The following is a 17,377-nucleotide window of genomic DNA, read 5'->3' on the forward strand; positions in this document are numbered from 1 at the left end:
TATTGTGGAGGAAATTCTCCCTTGCTGTCACTGGGAACAGGATGAAATGGGGGGGGTCTTTATTCATAGTGAATAGGAAAGCCCTATCTCTTTTGCGTTTCTTTCCCAAAAGAAATGGGGAGCAGCACCTAGTTCCTGGGGAATGGGGAAATTCAAACCTTCCTCAAGAATGGGGTTGGAGAAGGATAAGGGAGTTGAGGGAGGTGAGAAGGGGAACGTTGCTCCTCTGCTTGAACAAGACTTCACTGAAATGTTGCACTGAACAGCATTTGTGTTGTTGCTGCTGATATGATTGGGTAGCTGGAGTCTGTGTGCTCTGGCTGCTTCGTAAGATAACATTTGTCCTTCCTTAACCTGCTTCTTCTGGAGCTAGGGGGCGTGGGAAGAATCTGACATGACTCCAGGTATTATGACACAAAGCTATGCCTTTGTTATGGTGTATGATTAGTCAGAAAGAGATGATACAACAGAAGAGTTCAGAGAAAAGCAGAAATGACTGGGGGGCTTCCTGGACTGACTTATGAGGAAGAAGTGAGAAAGTTGCCATGCATCTGTACAGTTTTGCTAAGTGATTAATGGGGAATGTGATGATAACATGCAACTAATTGAGGCTTGTATATGCCAAAGAGGAGAATTAGTTCTGTTTTGTGTGATGAGGATGAGTAACGAACATGTTATGATGTTGAAGATGGCTGTATGAAGTACCCTGAGCAACACTGGTTGCTTGATAATGAAAGGTATTTGCATTAGGTTTAGTATTTGGCTTAGAAATCTTAAGTACCATTAAAAATCCATAATTATGAAGTGACATAAATTAACATTTCTCACCTAGAATGTTTTCTGTTATTTATTTCCTCATAGCTTGGATACCTTAAACAAGTCTGCAAGATGCTGCCCTTCTCATGATCTATCTGAAACAAACAGAATGAAAATGAATGAAGTAGTTCTAGATGTTTCTTATCTCTATATTATCATAGATTCCTATTGAATATGTGGAGAAAAGGCATTTCTTTATCGAAATGGTGCAGTTTTCAACAACAAAAGCTGTGGAAGGAGTTGAAATAGTTTAGTGTCATATGTCTGTTTTGATGGGTAACCTCCGAGGCCTTACAGGAAATTATCTTCGCAAAACCTTGAAGTAAGACTGTAACAACTTCCGTGTGGTATGATGAGGTTTATCTGAACAGTTTTAACAGCTACTGATAAAAATACAAAGTTAGGAAATCAGACTCTTGGGTTTCTTCTCAGACTTTGTGATCTCTAAGTCAAGGAAAATACTGCCAAGGGAAAATTAATTTCCCAGAAGTCTTGCTTCAGAGTTTTCTATCCAAGGAGGCAGCCTGGGATGCCTTGTGGAGTCCCAGAATACTAGTAGATAAGCACAGTATTTCTCTGGTGTGATGTTCATTAGCATTGCTTCTCCACTGCAGACTAAAAAGGCTTTAGTAATAGTGAGGATAACAAGAAATAGATTTTTTAGGAAGGGCTACCAGTTGGTTGTCACATGTTATTTTAAGGTAATATGGTAATGGAGTAATATTCCAATAACAGCCATAGTTCAAATACAGCTAAAATAAACCTACTGGACACTAAAACAGCTAAATTATGCTTATAAAACATCAGTGAACCCTTATATACTGCTTATAAACATGTACTCAATGAATAGCTATGATAGAAAATAAGTACAGTGGAATTTGGGAAATGAGGGGTCAAACCCGTCTTTTTCCCTTGCATGTTTTTCTATCTGACAGTCCTTGAACCATTTCTGTCTAATAGTGCCACATACTCTACTCATACGTCAGCCTGAAGAAGAGATTTGTACTGTCTGAATAGGCTCTGCTATTAAGGAAAGAACCCACAGAAGCATTGTTTTTCCCCATAGCAAAGGAGGTTATTAGTATGCCATCCTGCTACAAAGAGCTCAGAAATTTTGAAACGTGTCATAACAAAGAAAACAATACAGTGGTGCAAGAGTGCAAATACTATGACAGTGTGTACTCACAGTCCTTCCTTATGTGCAACCCCTCTGGCTCTGGAAAAGAGGACGAAGGCCTGGTCTATCCAGATGTTAAACTTCCTGAAGGCCATAACAATGTTTAGCTTCTATGTAAGGCTGGAGACTCCATAAATTACTAGCTTTTTGAAACTGGTAATCTAAGTAACTTAAATAATGATGCATTAATATTGGTTTGAACATCCACAGAAGCCTAGACTCTCTCTTGACATCTGTCTGATCTTATGTCAAGTGATGTGGGCTTCATCAATGTCTCTTCTGAAGCTGGTCTCAAGACTTCTGAGAGCATTGATGAAGTCAGAGTGGCTTATTCAAGGAGAAAAGCTTTCCTTTCCAGAACATAAATTAAAGATGGAACCATTATTAAAGAGCTATTGCAGTACACAGCAAAGTTGCAACAGGGTACAATCACTCTTGCCCAAATCACAGCTTTAGCTTATTCAATTTGGCTGGGAGGTGGATTTTGCCTTTGGTTTTATGTCTACTTCAGACTTAAAAGGCAAACAGTCTGGCACAATAAATGAACTCTCTTGTTTGTTGTTATGAGAAAAGTTTCCCCCAGCTCAATGAAGAATTGTGCAAAATCTGGCCTTTGGTTGGGACACTCTATCCTTCTGTATGGAACTGTGGTCATCCCCCTGTTTATGTGCAGGAAATTTCACCTTGGATTTGGTTTAGTGGGGTGGTGGTATTGGTGGTGGGTAGACAGTTGGACTCTGATATCTTAGAGGTCTTTTCCAACATCGGTGATTCCTTGACTCTATGACTTCTTGAACCACGGTGAATGATGAGGGATGTGTGAACTCAAGTCTGTGTGTCTTTTTACTGGGACAAAGCTTTCCTTATTAAGGGTTTGGTGTTTGGTTACATCCTGCCGCTAAGAACCACTCTTCTGAAAAAGATTAACAGAAAAACTGGAGAAGATCCTGGAAGAAAGTTGCACTCACCCTCTTTTAGTCCTCTCATTGTGAAATTAGGCTGGTACCAAGGGGCTGTGCTTTCACATGGGGGCTTTATATGGAGATCTGGGTTGAACTGAGCCCTGTAGCTAGCACTGCTGTGCAGAGATGGCTTGTGAATGAAGTGCCTAACTTCAGTGGGCTACTTCCTGAGAGGGTTAGTGATACTGAAGGGCTATTCATCCCATCTTATGGGTCACTGAGTGTAAAAGCTGAATGCAGGTTTCAGGCTTCATCAGATGTGGTTGGTGAATAGGATGAATTAATCTGATAGGAAAGGAACACAGTTAAAGGGCTGCCCTACTGACATCTCTCCAGTGAGGTAAAGGAGTAAACCTCATAGCATCCACTATAAGGGGGAATGTAAGGGAGTATTCTCGTATCCTCCTGCTGTGTGAGTTCTAAGCAAGCTATTTATTTTTTTTTAATGAACTTGTGTTTGACATCTATTAAATCTTGAAATGTGTAAAGTTCTTTTTAAATGTTTCTTTTACATTTGGATTTAATCCACAAAGGAGGAGTTTATGGTGCTCAGTAGGTTAAAATATAAAGAGATTTAGGAAAGTGGTTAGGACCAATGTGATCCAAGTAACTGTTTTTCACAGCTACCTACTATAGAGTGCCAATGGGGGGAGAAGCCATCAAAAATGTTTGTTGGGAATAATTTGGTTGTTGAGTGTGACTTTTTTTTTCCCTTCTAGAGCATGGTAGGACTGTGTTAGGGAAACTTGAAAGTTCAAATGGTTAGGAACAAATATATATTTATTTGGAAAGCAGCATCTCTTTTAAAATAATGCAGTTAAACCCTGAAAGTTGTTCTGCTGTAGAAATCAGGTGCAGTTCTGCTCAAATCAGGTGTTCCATAACCAAACCATGAAGAGTGCTCCCAGTGTAGCAGTTTTTGCACAGAGATGAAAATGCAGATGAAAATGTGATGCTCCCTCTTCCACTGGGGCTTTCTGTGGTCCTGAAACCAGGTCTGCCTGTACAATGTGTGAATTTCCCCTCTGTATCCCAACCTGTACCCACCCCAAGAGCACTTGGATACATTGGGTGGGCAATGCAGCCCCTCATGGGGCTGAAAGAAGAGGGCACAAAAGTATTGGCTTACTGCTGATGTGTCAAACATCAAAAGGAGAAATGCTTTTTCTCTGTTCTGTCATCCTGATTTATTAGATGTTAAGGAAGACAAAGTGCCCAGCCATACAAACCTGGTTGTTTGGGGAAGGTGTGCAAAATGGTTAATTTGCTTGTTCCGCACAAAAATGTAAAGTGTGGGTTCTCTGGTTACCTGCTGCTGGAAGTGTTTGGACAGGTGCTGTCTTTTGGTGCCCGTCCATCACAGCTGCCAGCCTGCACCGATGGCAGTGCCCCATGTTGAGTTTGCTCTGGCTGTGGGCACCTGGAATACTGCAGGCAGGGGTGGTTGTGCATGGGACAGCTGGGCTGGGACCCTGCTACCTTCTATTTCCCATAAATCCATGTGCTTGAAAGCAAACTGTCCCAGCCCCGTCTCCTCCTTAGGGTGGGAGGTGATGCCCTCCGTGGATTCTCTGTGGATCTTAACCCCTGGATTTGTGGGTTGACAACCTGTGGGCTTCTTTTCCTATTAAGGCTGGATTAGTTGTTTTTTTTTAATAAAAAGGAGCTTTTCTTAAAGGCAAAAACCCAAATGTCATCCTGCTAAATATACATTTGCTGTATCCATGTATATGCGTGCTTGCACACATTCAATAAAACATGCACTTATTGGGTGCTGTTCCGTCAATACCCTGAGTGGTGATCACTGCTGGTCTCCGTCGGTTCTGTCAATCTGTAATTTCCCTCTGAGTGCTCCTAAAAAGAAAGGGGAAGGGATCGCCTGTAGGAGGGCTGTTGGATATTTGCACAGAGCCTCTAAGGCACAATGATGTCGAAATACCAAGCGTGTGTGTGTGCGCGCGTACATAAAAACCAATTCCTTCAAGGGTTGGATTACTTAATCCATTAGTCACTAATCTCTCGCAATGTTCTGATGGATGTTACGGTCTGAGCTAAACGCGCCGTGAAATCTGCTGGAGCTGGATGGAAACAGCTCGGCGGTTCCACCCGCCGTGTGCTCTGCTGAAGAGCTGCGCTCCAGGCGCACCTCCACTCTCCACGCAGTGTTTGCGGGTGGGGAAGGAGAGGGGCGAGGGCTGACCCCCGGCTCAGGGCCAGAGCGGGTGGGCCAGAAAGACAGGTCCCTAACGAGAGCGATTAGGAATCAGCCCGCACTCCAAATTCTGCTTCAGCGTTCCTTTGGGTGACGGTTACAGAAGAGTCAGGGGAAAGAAAGCTCGTCGTTTTTCATCCTTTTTATTATTACTATTACGAGAACAAGCAGACCTACCCGGAATGACCATTTCAGAGCTTAAAAAAAATAAAAATAAAAAAAGAAAATGATAATTAAGAAAAAAAAGAAGCGCTCTGAGTTGGGGGACGCACTAACTTCTAACCTGGTTCCCCGGGCAGTTAAACCCGCCCCCTGTTTTATCCTAGCTCAGTCTTTCTGAGGCTGCCCCGATTTCTCGTGGCGATGCGGAGCAACCCGAAAACATCGCGCTTCGGGAGCAGCCGAGGGCTGAACGTGTTCTGTCAGCACCCACGCTCACGCTGAGTCCCGGCGCTGAGATTTCGCCTCCCCGGCAGCCGGAGCCCGCTCCTTTGCCTTGCTCTCGGAGATGACAACCGGGTTACGTCCGTTGTCCTTCACCAAAATAATAATAATAATAAAAAGGCAGCGGAGGCGCCGGGCACACGCACATCTAGTATATACAAACACAAAAATAAAATACGAAAGAAATCACTGTTTCCAAGTAGCAGAGGGCTTGGCCTTGGGTGTACAGCGCAGGTGACAGCGCTCTTCTACACCCCTCTCCTTCCACTTCCCCTTCGCCCCCCAGCCATAATTAATTAAAAAAGCGGCACTCTCCTCGTGTGAAAAACACTGCTTTTATAAATAACTTAATGTCCTCCTTTCCCATGATATGTCGGGTGCCGGGCAGGAGGGGAAAATAAAAGGTTTTTTGGCACAGTGATGCGCGGCGTTTCGGCACGGACCTACGGCTCCACAGCAGCCCCCGCCGCCCCCCACCCCCCGCCCGCTCCCGGTGGGCAGCGCAGCCGCGAGTGGCGGAGAGGGGAAGGCAGAAGCGGAGCGGTCCCCGCGCACAGTAAGAAGCACTTGAGGCTCATGGCTATGTCCCGAAGGGCAGTTTTGGCTTTTTTTTTTTTGGCTTGGTTCGAAGTGATGCCCGCTGTCACTTCTTTAAGGCACAGTCATCGAGGCGTCCGCCGGAAGGCTACGGGAGTTGAAGTGCGGAATCCAGAGCTCCCTGCCCTCTCCTGCGTTACGCCAGGGGGGTCTCCACGGCGTACGGGCGGAACGGGGCCGAGCCCCCCGCCGCCGACCTCGGCGCCCGGAGCGGGACGTAGGGCGGGGAGGCCCCGGGGAGCGCGGCCCCTGCGAAGAGCGGCGCCCGCGAGCGCTCCGCCGGCGGCTGCCCCTGGGGATGCCCGTGAGGGCCGCTCAGCAGCAGCGGCGGCTCGCCCAGCCCGTAGGCGCACAGCTGCACCAAGCCCCCGCCGTAGAGAGCGGCCGCCGGCGGCGAGGGCTGAGCGTAAGGGAGGAGCGGGTAGTGATGACCGGGCAGCAGGTGCGGGGCGGCGGGCGGCGGCCACACGAGGCGTGCGGGCGGCGGGGGCTGCGGGGCGACGCGGGGGCCGGCCGGCCGCCGGAGGAGGCTCTCGATGGCGAAGGAGCTGGAAAACTTGGCGCCGCCGCCCGCCCCTCCGCCGCCGCCCGCTGCCGTCTCCTCCTCCTCCTCCTCCTCGGTGGCGGCGGGGGACGCGGCGCTCGCTGCGGCCGCCTCCTGCGGCGGCTGCGGGGCGGCTGCGGGGCGGGCGGGCGGCGGCGGCGGGGCGGCGCGATTCAGGCGCTTGCGGCGACGGCGGAAGACGCCGTCGGCGAAGGTGTACTCGCTGCTGGGGTTGAGCATCCAGTAGTTGTCCTTGCCCCAGGGCCGCGCCGGATCGCGCAGCACCTTGACGAAGCAGTCGTTGAGGGAGAGGTTGTGGCGGACCGAGTTGCGCCAGCCCGTGTAGGCGCCGCGGAAGAAGGGGAAGCGGCTCATCAGGTAGTCATTGATCTCGGCCAGAGTCAGGCGGCCCCCGGCCGAGTCGCGGATGGCCATAGCGATCAGCGCGATGTACGAGTAGGGCGGTTTGGGCCGCCGCGTGTACGGCTTCCCCTTGCCGCCCTCGGCCGGAGCCGGCGGCGGCGGCGGCGGCGGCGGCGGCGGCTGCGGGGCCGGGGTTGGCGGCGGGGGCCGCCCGGAGCTGCCGGCGCTGCCGCCCGGGCTGTTGGCCGCGCAGTCCCCGTCCGATCCCAGCTCGCTGTCGGCCGGCGCCGGGGAGAGCGAGCCGCTGCCTTCCTGATCGCTGCCGGCGCTCAGCTTGTCCTCGTAGTGCTGCGAGAACACCTCCAGCTTCATGGCGGCGGCGCGGCCCCCACGCGCCCCGCGGCTCGGCCCGGTGACCCCCGCCCCTCGGCGCGGCCCCGAGGGGTGCGGGAGGGGCGGCTCTGCCCCCGCGCCCGCTCGGACAGCTCCCCGGCGGCGGCTGGTGCGGCTGCCACCTCCGCGTCCTCCTCCCGCAGCGAGGGTCTCCCCCGCCTCGTCACGCCGCCGGCTCCATGGGGTCGGGCCGGAGCCTCTCCTCTCCGCCGCCCCCGGTGGTGCTCGGTGCTCCTCGGGGAGCTCCGCTGCTCCCGTCCGGCGATGCTCCGGGAGAAGCCGAGGTCTCCTCTTCCCTCCTCTCGCCGCCCGGGTTCTTCTCGTCAGTGCCCGGCTCCTCGCAGCGGCGCGGACAGCAACCGGGTGACGGGGGTTATTGGGGTTATTGTCATTATCTCCCTCTTCCCCTGTGGTTCTGCGTCTCTCCACCACTTTCAGACCAGCCCATTATAACGCCGGCGAGAGGCGGAGCCAGGACGGAGATCTGAAAGGGTGGTGGGTGGGGAAGCAAGGTAGCAAAGGTGGGTATACCCTAATAGCCGTATCAGAGCCGCAATTAGCCCAGATGACAGCGAGGTCTGGTTGGAAAGATTTTTTTCTTTCTTATTTTTTTTTTCTTTTTTACGAAACGCGTGGGTATTTTCTCCTGCCAGGTGCCTCCTCCATGCCGGGCACGCAGAGTGGAGCTCCGGCCCTGCTCCAGGTGCAGCATGCGGAGCGGCTCATAGGTGGCAGAGCAGAACCTGCTGCGCACAGCGGCGCGCTGCAGTGTGGCAGCGCAACAACCTGTTTGTCGGAACACCGCGCCGCTCCGCAGCTGGGGATCCCTCACGGTTTACGTGGGCTGACAGCCTTGGCCCCTCTCCCCTGCTGTCATAACCAGGGTGCAGGGCGAGGTGGGAGCAGGTAGGCAGCGCTGTGTGACGGGAGAGCTTTGAGCGTGCTGCGGTGCGCGCAGCTCCGTCGCTTGATGTCTTCCGATGGCATGTCTGCAACGTTAGAGCTGTCGCTCTCCAATAAAACCTTTTATTGTGTTTTTCTTTTTTTTTTTTAAAGTGACTTTGTTATAACGTTTTCATAACACCGTGACTATAAATTTTCCACAAAAGCTGGGACAAAGCACTCTGTAACTTTACCTAGATGTTTTTCTTTTCAGACAAAATAGTCACGATTGTTCTGTTTTGTTTTCAGCTTTGCACTTGTCGTGGTCTTATGCCCCGTTCTGAAGTCAGATGTTCAGTCCCATCCAGCAGCGCTGGACAGAACACTTCAACGATGAGAGTGAGATGGCAGTAATTCGTCTGAAAACTTCAGTCCTACCCTGCTCTCCATTCAAAGTCAATTGCAAAACCCTGTTCGACTCCATACAGCAGTAGAGCTGGCGTCTGCAAAACAGTACCAAAACAAAACATCAGCAGAAATCCATTGCGGTGCTTCTGTTCTATTTCTCATTTGGGCACTCTGGATGTTGTGTCCAGGACTTAAGAGTTGAATTGCTCCACGTTTTCCAAAAGCAGTTTTTCTGAATCAGCCCTTATTTTAGGACAAATGCTCCAAAAACGCAGTGTTACTCTGGCTAGGACTATGCTGTGCTCCAGCTGCCAAGGTGTGCTAGGGAGGAACTTAAAAAAAGGCAGATTTGAAAGACCCTCAGAAGAAACAAATAGCGCTACTTTCACTCCCCATCTCTTTTGAACTGAAGAGACATTCCCACACGCACCTGCACAATGTTTCAAAGCTTTGTCATTTTTTTCAACCTCGTGTGGGTCTTAAATAGTGAACAATAAGAGGTCCTCCTGTCCTTTTGGTTGTATTCTTTCTAGCTTTAATAATGGGTTTGATGCCTTCCTGTTCCCACTAAAGCTACCAGTTGAGAAAAACAGGCGATTGAGAAACAAAAATAAGAGGAGGGAGACCTCTCTTGGCTTCTTGTTATTCTCCCTGTGCAATGTAAACCGAGATCTTTCAGTGAAGTGCTGCATTAGCTGTAGGTGCCAATGTTTGTGCTTAAACGTATGGGAAAAAGCCGTCGTTCCTTCCAAAACTCGTGTTTTCTAAGATGATGCCAGTGGCGAGGGTAGGTTTTTCCTCTTCCTGCTTTTGTTATAAATGGCAGCAAAGTAGCGATGATTTTCTAGCTTACCTTTGATGTTTATTTTATTACCGTTCCACTATTTGTGTGGAAAATGTACACACTGTCTCTTATCTTTATTCAAAGAACTTAGAAAGTAATTCAAATGCTGTAGGTAAACACGTCAGACATAACAGAAGCTTTTCACAGCCATACTTCAAGACAAGGAGGGGATGGCAAAGCTGGTTTTGCAGGATTTAAGAGAGGACAGGAGCTTGTGCTCAAAATAATGCAATTAGTGGCTATTAGTGGAGTGGGATACCTTCCTAAGATCAGTGCTGATTCTTGTGTGGGCTCAAGGCCTCCATGCTTTCTCTCAGCCAATCCTAGTGCAAAGTGACCCGGAAATCTACTGTGGCTCTTACCTGAGAAAACACATGAAGGTGGTTACGTGAGACCTGAGCATGTTTTAAACATAATCTTCTCAACCCAAGTGGGAGTGGAGTTGAGACTGCTGCCGTTGCTGCCCATGAGGGAACGGGTGTAGTTTTAAGAAGAGGCAAAGTAGTACAACTGCTCCTGTCTCTCACCACTGAGAGTGTATGTAACCTCAAGTCTTTTCCTGCTATAGTTTTTTAAAAGGCACAGTATCGCCTTCAGGTTTATAAAGATTAACACAATCATCGGAAAAACTGATTCTGTTAAGTAAACTTCACATCAAAAGCGCTTTGATGTGCTGTATTATAGCAAAGCCAAACATTCCACCCCCATCACCCCAAGAGAAACCTCCAGAAACCTTTTAGAGAAGCAATGTGAAAAAAATCCAGATTCTTTGTTCTAAAATGGAATGTCTCTTCCTCTTGAGCACAGCAGAGCAGGACTTCTTTTTTGATGTATGACCCCCTCTTTTCCTACCCAAAACAGTACCTAATCAAAAACAAAGAAGAGAAACATGAATGGTGGGTCGCAAATCACACACACAACTTTGCTTCCCATTTTCTGTAGTATTTGACTCCTTTATTTCAGAGTATGCCAATGTGTGTTTGAAGGTAAGGCAGTTTGCTCAACCTTTAAGTTCTAGAAATATTCCCTACTAAATGTAGCAAAATGCTACACCACTATGAGATTGTGGCTATGTTTTTTGGTCGATCCAGTTGTGTTACTTGGTACTTTAAGCCAAGATTTGGCTGTACACTCTAGCAAGTATTATGTAAAGGTGTGTTGCCTCTATGGACTTGCTTTTGTTTTTTATTTTTTGTAATCTTTCACCTTTCTTACTCTCTTTTTTGTCCCTTGTCCCTCCAGATGGCTAACTAGATTAGCGAATACTTTCAGATAAGATCTTATAAGCACAATTGGTCAACAAATGTCTCTCTGTGTTGACAGGGTGAGTCTTATAGCTGGTGGTAGGCAAGCTTATTTGTACATCTGAGATGTCCGGCATAGCAGCTGGACAAAGTGCTTCATCATCTCTTTTCCTCCTCCTGTAGCAAGCTGCAGGAGTGCGGTGCCTTGCCAGGAATGATGAAATTGGACAATGCAATACGCTACATGAACAACAATAGACCAGTTCAAAGAGTTCTCTTTGGATGGGCTGCTCACAGCGGGAGACTTGCCTAGCATGCATAAATGAACTACAGAGTCTGTGGAGGTTGGCTAATTGCACTATATACATTTTTATAGTTGAAGAAAATCCAGCTGGAGACTAAGCCATAAGAAAGGAGGTCAGTGGAAATTCATTTAGACCTTGAGAGGAAGAGTTTGATCACTGAGATAGAATGCATGTCTGTGTGAATCCTCTCATTGTGAACTCTACAGATTTGCAGTTTTTCACAAGAACAAGCATTCCCTTGGGGAAGGGATTCCCATGTGTCTTTGGCAGATACCAAGAGCTGAATTTACTATGGGGACTTCCATTTATCTTCTTTTTTTTATTTATTTACAAGACGTTACAAGAAGTTGTTTTTTTTTTTTAATAACAAGATGTTTCATTTCTTGGGAGTTGCTGCTTGAGAGGAAATATTTCCAGGCCCAAAGGCTTAGAATCACTTCCTCCCTGTGCCTACTTCATGTCCCATAAATTAGTCTACATCTCAGCAAATTTCTCCTTTGTACTGGATTGTGACAGAATGGGCAGGGACAGATTTTTCCCCTGTGAAGAGGATGATATTATTGCTGTTGTTACTAATGCTTTGTACTACAGAAGTAATTCCTTGTTCTCACACTGTCCTTCCCACACAGAGATCTCAGAGCTCACCCAGTTTACAGCCAAGAGGAGTGAAAGGGAGATGTCCTGCTGAAATCTGTTTGGCAAGTCAGTTGCAATGCTGTCTGTAGAACTGAGCTCTATGGAGTCTTCATCTTGTGCTTCACCCACTGAGGTATCCCTTGCGAGGCCTAATCAGAAGTGCTGTGCCATTTAGCAACTGCTGCCGGAACTGGAATCATGCTGTCATGAGTCTCAAATAACTTACAGGTAATTCTTTCTTCTTCCTAGCTACATTAAGCCTTAGAGTCTTTAATGGGGCTTCACACTGGCATAAGGTGAACCTCTGTGGGCTATTTTGTAGACCTGCCGTCTGAGAAGGTACAGGACATAAAGAGTACAGAGTGAGGAGGGAGGTTAAGTCAACATAGTATTTACAACATATTTCATGATGAGTTAATTTAGTAGCTGTCCCCATAGGCTTTCCCTGTAGATGATTACCTGGTTTCATCTATATGCAGCAAAAGGGAGAAAATCCAAATGGTGACTTACAGATCTGAAAATCTCTTAGAAAAGATTATTGCAGCTAGAAAGAAACTAATATTGGAAGGAAGCAAAGGTATTGATAAGTCTGGATGTAATTGTCAGGACAGAATTGCTTGCTAAGAGGCAGACTCCACAATTACAAGTTATATTGTGTTATGTTTGTTACGAAGTTATGATTCAGAAGCCGTTTGGTGAAATTCTGTGGCTCTCTGCCAGGAATGGTGAATGTTTCTTGTTGCTGATGCCAAACAAACTAAAAAAGAAACCATCATAGCTTCTTATTGCTGGTGCCAGACCAAATACCTGTTGGCGCCAAACTTGGTATTGGTGCCAAAGACTTGCTATCACTGGCCCATGATATGAGGAAACACTGGCTGAGTTGTTACAGTAGCCTTTTATTGCCTCTAAGTCCACGCATTGAGCAGAGTGAGCAACATGGTAGAAGTGCAAGAAAATTAATCGAAAGCTGAAGGGGTGAATGTGTGATGGAGTCATTGAACTTTGCTAGCCCTTTCTGGAATACACCTAAGCCAGCTCAAAAACATATGTATTTTACATGGGTAAACAAGTGACTAGAGATAGTGAAGGATATGTTTCCATTCAACTGAGTTACAGTACTATTTATAGCACTGTGGATTAACAAATGAGTCATCCTGCCAATAATATTCCACCAGAATAACAGTAAGTATTCCACATTCTTATTTCTGGGTTGTGGATTTTTTTTATAATTTTTTTCTTGTTTGTTTATTTTCAGAAAGCTTTTTTTGGGATGGATTCCCTTTCCTTATATAAGCATCAACCAATTACATGAATAAATAATGGTGTAAAAAACTTTGAATTTTGTTGTTGTGTTGTTACTGTATGTTTTGTTTTGTTTTGTTTTGTTCTTCAGGACAAAGTGAACTGAGTTATTCTGGAGCAGACTACGGTGGCCTTCTTGAGGTAGGTGGGATTTGTCAGCGATGCCCCTAGATTATAGAATCATACAATCGTAGAATGGGTTGGTAGGAACCTTTAAGATCATCTAGTTCCAGCCCACCTGCTATAGGCAGGGACAACTCCCTCTAGAGCAGGTTGCTTAAAGCTTCATCCTGCCTGGCTTTCCAGGGACGGGGCATCCACAACCTCTCTAGGCAACCTGTTCCAATGTCTCACCACACTCACAGTAAAGAATTTCTTCCTAATATCTAGTATAAATCTATGCTCTTCCAGTTTAAAAGCAATTCCCCTCATCTTGTAGCTACCTGCCCTTGTAAAAAAAAAAAGTTCCTTCCCTGTCTCTCTTGTGCGTGTTCTGTTCTCCATGTGCATTTTTCCACTTCCCTACTTCAAGATCAGAACGGTCAGAATCTAATCCTCACCACCTGGACAGCTCTCAGACAGCAGTGGTCTCTCTGAAAATCTGGTCCATGCTGCTGCTTGTTGGTCCTTGAGATAGGCTACACGGTTACATTGAGAGTGCATCTATTTTAATACCACAGGATGGCAGAGGGAGTGGATTTATAAACTTCAGACCATGCACCAGAGATTACGTGTGTTTCTCCATTTTGCAGATGACAGACAAATGCAGTAAAAGCTTGAGGAGCTGGTTCTTCAGCGACTGCAGATCTCTACAGCTCTGACAAAATCATTAGTTTTGCTGAGTTGCATGGGTTGAGTATCTGATCTCAAGTTCTTAGTTGGTTCTTAAGGGATTAACTGAGTTTCAGCCTCTTAAAGGTGCGAACAAACATACCATTGCCTCACACACGTAGTTTCTTCCCTAAAGATGTCAAGGTGCTTTGTGCAGAGGGTGTTTCTATTTCTGTTTTGGAAGTAAAGGTTGAAAGATATGGTTGTCTTGGCCAAACTTATGAGATCTAAGCTGGAAATAGGACACAGGTTTCCAAATTCCCAAACTACTGCTCTACCTACTAACCCTGTTGTTTCCCTGAACCTTTACATATAGTCGAGTAGATTAATAATTAACCTCCGAGTGGGGCACTTTGAAGCAAATGTAAAATGAAACCAAACACTTGTCTTGGTTTTTAGTCATACCCGATTTGCAAGTAGGGTGTGTTTAAATGATGCAGGTAGATAAAGTCTTGTTAATTTAGATTAGAGTAAAAGTCAGCGCGTTATCAAAGCAAGTGACTAATTAGGAAAACTATTACCTTTTGGAAAAGAAACAGTCAAACTATCACTCAAAATTATTTTAACTAATTGAAAATTACTAGGATTTACGCTGAATAAAGGCTCGTGGAGCTGCTGGGAAGAGGAGGAAGTCTGGGATCTTTTACCAGGAGCTGCCAGGGCTGTTTCTTGTAATTTTACTTTTAGATACTTCACAATACACATCGCTGGTGTGTATACCTGTGGAAAGGAGAGTCACTAGGGAGCCAAACTTATAGAATTTAAGTGCAGAGCATCAAGTGCATTGCTGCCAGTCTCCTCACCTCAGCAAGACACCAGGACAGCACACTGCTCACAGATGGTTCGAAACGATCCAGTGAATCCAAATTCTGTAATAACAATGATCAGGCATTTGAGAACCTGCAAGGGTGGAAATACTAGGGCAAATTCATGGTGTGAAAAGAAAGATTACGATCAGGCTGTATTTATGTTCAGACAGATACATGCAATTGTGAAGAATCATTAAATAACTGTTAACCACACCTGCACAGAGCCTCTGGCAATGCTGGCTTATACAGAAACTCAAGAACTGCCATGTGCCTGACATCATACGTTTGGAAGAAAAGAGTGTTTAGCCCAAGACTGGTAAGTAAAACACAGTCCATGGACTAGAGTCAGTTTATGTTTGTTAGTGATTTTCAGGCCTGTCACACCCAGTGTCTTCTTCCTGTAAATCTGTCACTAATCCTGATTTGTTTGGTTAAGACCAGGTCTTACTAAATGCCTCTGAAGCTGCTTTTGAAGCAAGGGCTGTAAGTCAGTTAGGATTGAGAGTAGGGAATATTACGTATATGTGTACATGCACATGGGGAGTCTAGTATAAACAACATCTTGACTTCTTTGGGCTTTTAATTGCTGTTGTGTCACAGCTGCTTGTTTGCGTTTCTGTTTACATAGATAATTTTGCTTTAAAAACAAAGGATCTGTTTTTTTGGAGGGGAACATTTTTCATAAGGAAAAGGATGTTTGAGAACACGTCAGTTTTTACTGTGAGAAAAATGAAAGGGAAACACATAGGGAAGGGGTGCAAACAGAGCAGGGAGGAGAGGAACAGGGACTGTCCTAAAACTGAAATGAAGAGGTGAAGGTGTCAGGAGAGTTGGAGCAGATGGCTCCAACCAAGAGCACATTGCAGAGCAATTGCACTCAGCCTGTAGCAAATTCTCAGGATGCCCAAAGATCTCTGATTTCTCTGTTTCTCCTGGTGGAGTTTTTTTTGGACTGTTCACCTCTAGAGCTTTCCTCAGGGCAGGGAGTTCTCCGGGTTTTCATTTCCCATGGTGTGTTTGGAAGCAGTAGTCTTTCATCTGCATTTTCTTGGTCAGGGTATGCTTTTCTTGTCTTTCATTGCTAGGGGTGATTGAGGAGATTTTTTTAATTGAATAAAAAGTTAGAAAATGCAAAAGTGATGGTTGAATGTCAACATGTAATTCCTAAAAGGGACTGCTATGCATCAGTTTGGTTTATCTTTCCAATTGCAGTTTCTCTGCAAATATATACATATATACTTTTTTTTCCTAGTGCAGGTCTCTACAAGCTGTGAAGAACAAGAGTCTCTGAACCAGAAGCTGGACATGAATGAAGTAAAAAAAGGGGTTTTCAGGAAGATGGAATAATATTTCAAAAATTCAAAAATTTCTGATTTCAGGGAAGCATAAATCTCCAGAACTTGTTACTGGCATATCAGACTACGGAGACGTTTCCTCTTCTCTTAAGAAAGTTCACATTTGTAGCGTGATTTATTCAAGCTGTTCAGAAGACAGTCCATTTTAATTTTCTCCAGCTGAGATGGAGTCAACGCCAAGAGTCTCAGCAAAGCCCCACATCCATTAAAACCTTGAAGTGCTATCAAAGTGTAGGAAAACCACCCTCCTAGCATGCTACTTTAATACCCATCAGTTTTCTGTAAGTAAATCTTGGTGACTTGAGCAGAGTTTATTTTGAGGCAGGATGTGAAGTAGCACGCTCTGTACCCTCTACCCCAACTCTGGCCTTTGCACGCATTGCTGTTAAAAATTGGCTCCTTGGTGAAGCAGGCTAGGTGGAGTCAGGTACAGAGGCAAACTTAATAGGTGGAGCTTTCACTCCAGTGGGCCTGAATTCAAACCTTCAAAACTTTGGCCGGGTTGATGACTATTCAGAGTTGAGATTTTAATTAAATGGTGTTGGTTATGAGAGTTAAGTGTGGAAACTCTGTATTCTATTATACTGCCTCATGTTGCCGAAAGAAATAGAGCCTTGCTGCGTGATTGAAGTGACAGAGCTAAGTGAATAATTCGCAACAAATAATTAATCTAAATGTTTCTAAATGATTCTTACAGAATCTGATTATGGTTGAGAAAGATTCCTATTATTAATGCTTTGGGACTCCCTTTCACAAGGGGAAAGTTTATTTATATAAGATTAATGGGTTGAGGTACAGACTTGCAAGCTCTTCCTGAGTCATCAGACCCAGAAAACACGTATTTTATATTAAGGTTAATACAATCTTCCAAGCAAAAGCATTCATGAGTGTACTTTAACTGATGGGTATATGATGACTGACATTCCAAAACCTCTTCTGCAAACACCTACGCTGGCATACCTTTATGCAGAGGAGTAATCCTAATTAATTTGGGAAAATTACTCTAGTGCATGAATGTATCCATTAATATTTGAAACATCATGGTCTTAGTATGGTGAGTCTTGCAGATACAATCTTGATCTCTAGAGATGCCCACAGCGTCCTGTCTGGTCCTTATGGCTACCCTAGTACTAGCGAGTAAAATAGACCAGTACCCAGGCTTTACCCCTGAGGGCTTGTGTCCACGTGGCTAAATTTACCTCCTTCCAAATAAATGGCCTCATCTGTTCTGCCCAGAGGAAACAGTCCTT

General features: G+C 45.8%; 1 protein-coding gene across 1 annotated transcript; it reads right to left on the minus strand.

Annotated features, from left to right (window-relative positions):
* Positions 1–5,294: 5,294 nt before the first annotated feature.
* FOXQ1 (forkhead box Q1) lies at positions 5,295–8,123 on the minus strand. The gene is given in 3 exon segments (XM_065752550.1): positions 5,295–7,256; positions 7,258–7,325; positions 7,328–8,123. Coding segments are annotated over 3 exon segments (1,140 nt in total). The 5' UTR covers positions 7,488–8,123; the 3' UTR covers positions 5,295–6,344.
* Positions 8,124–17,377: the final 9,254 nt, after the last annotated feature.

Source organism: Cyrtonyx montezumae, unplaced genomic scaffold (assembly GCF_038088225.1).
Source record: "Cyrtonyx montezumae isolate F1298 unplaced genomic scaffold, pur_monq_1.0 scaffold_8, whole genome shotgun sequence".
Classification (NCBI taxonomy): Eukaryota; Metazoa; Chordata; class Aves; order Galliformes; family Odontophoridae; genus Cyrtonyx; species Cyrtonyx montezumae.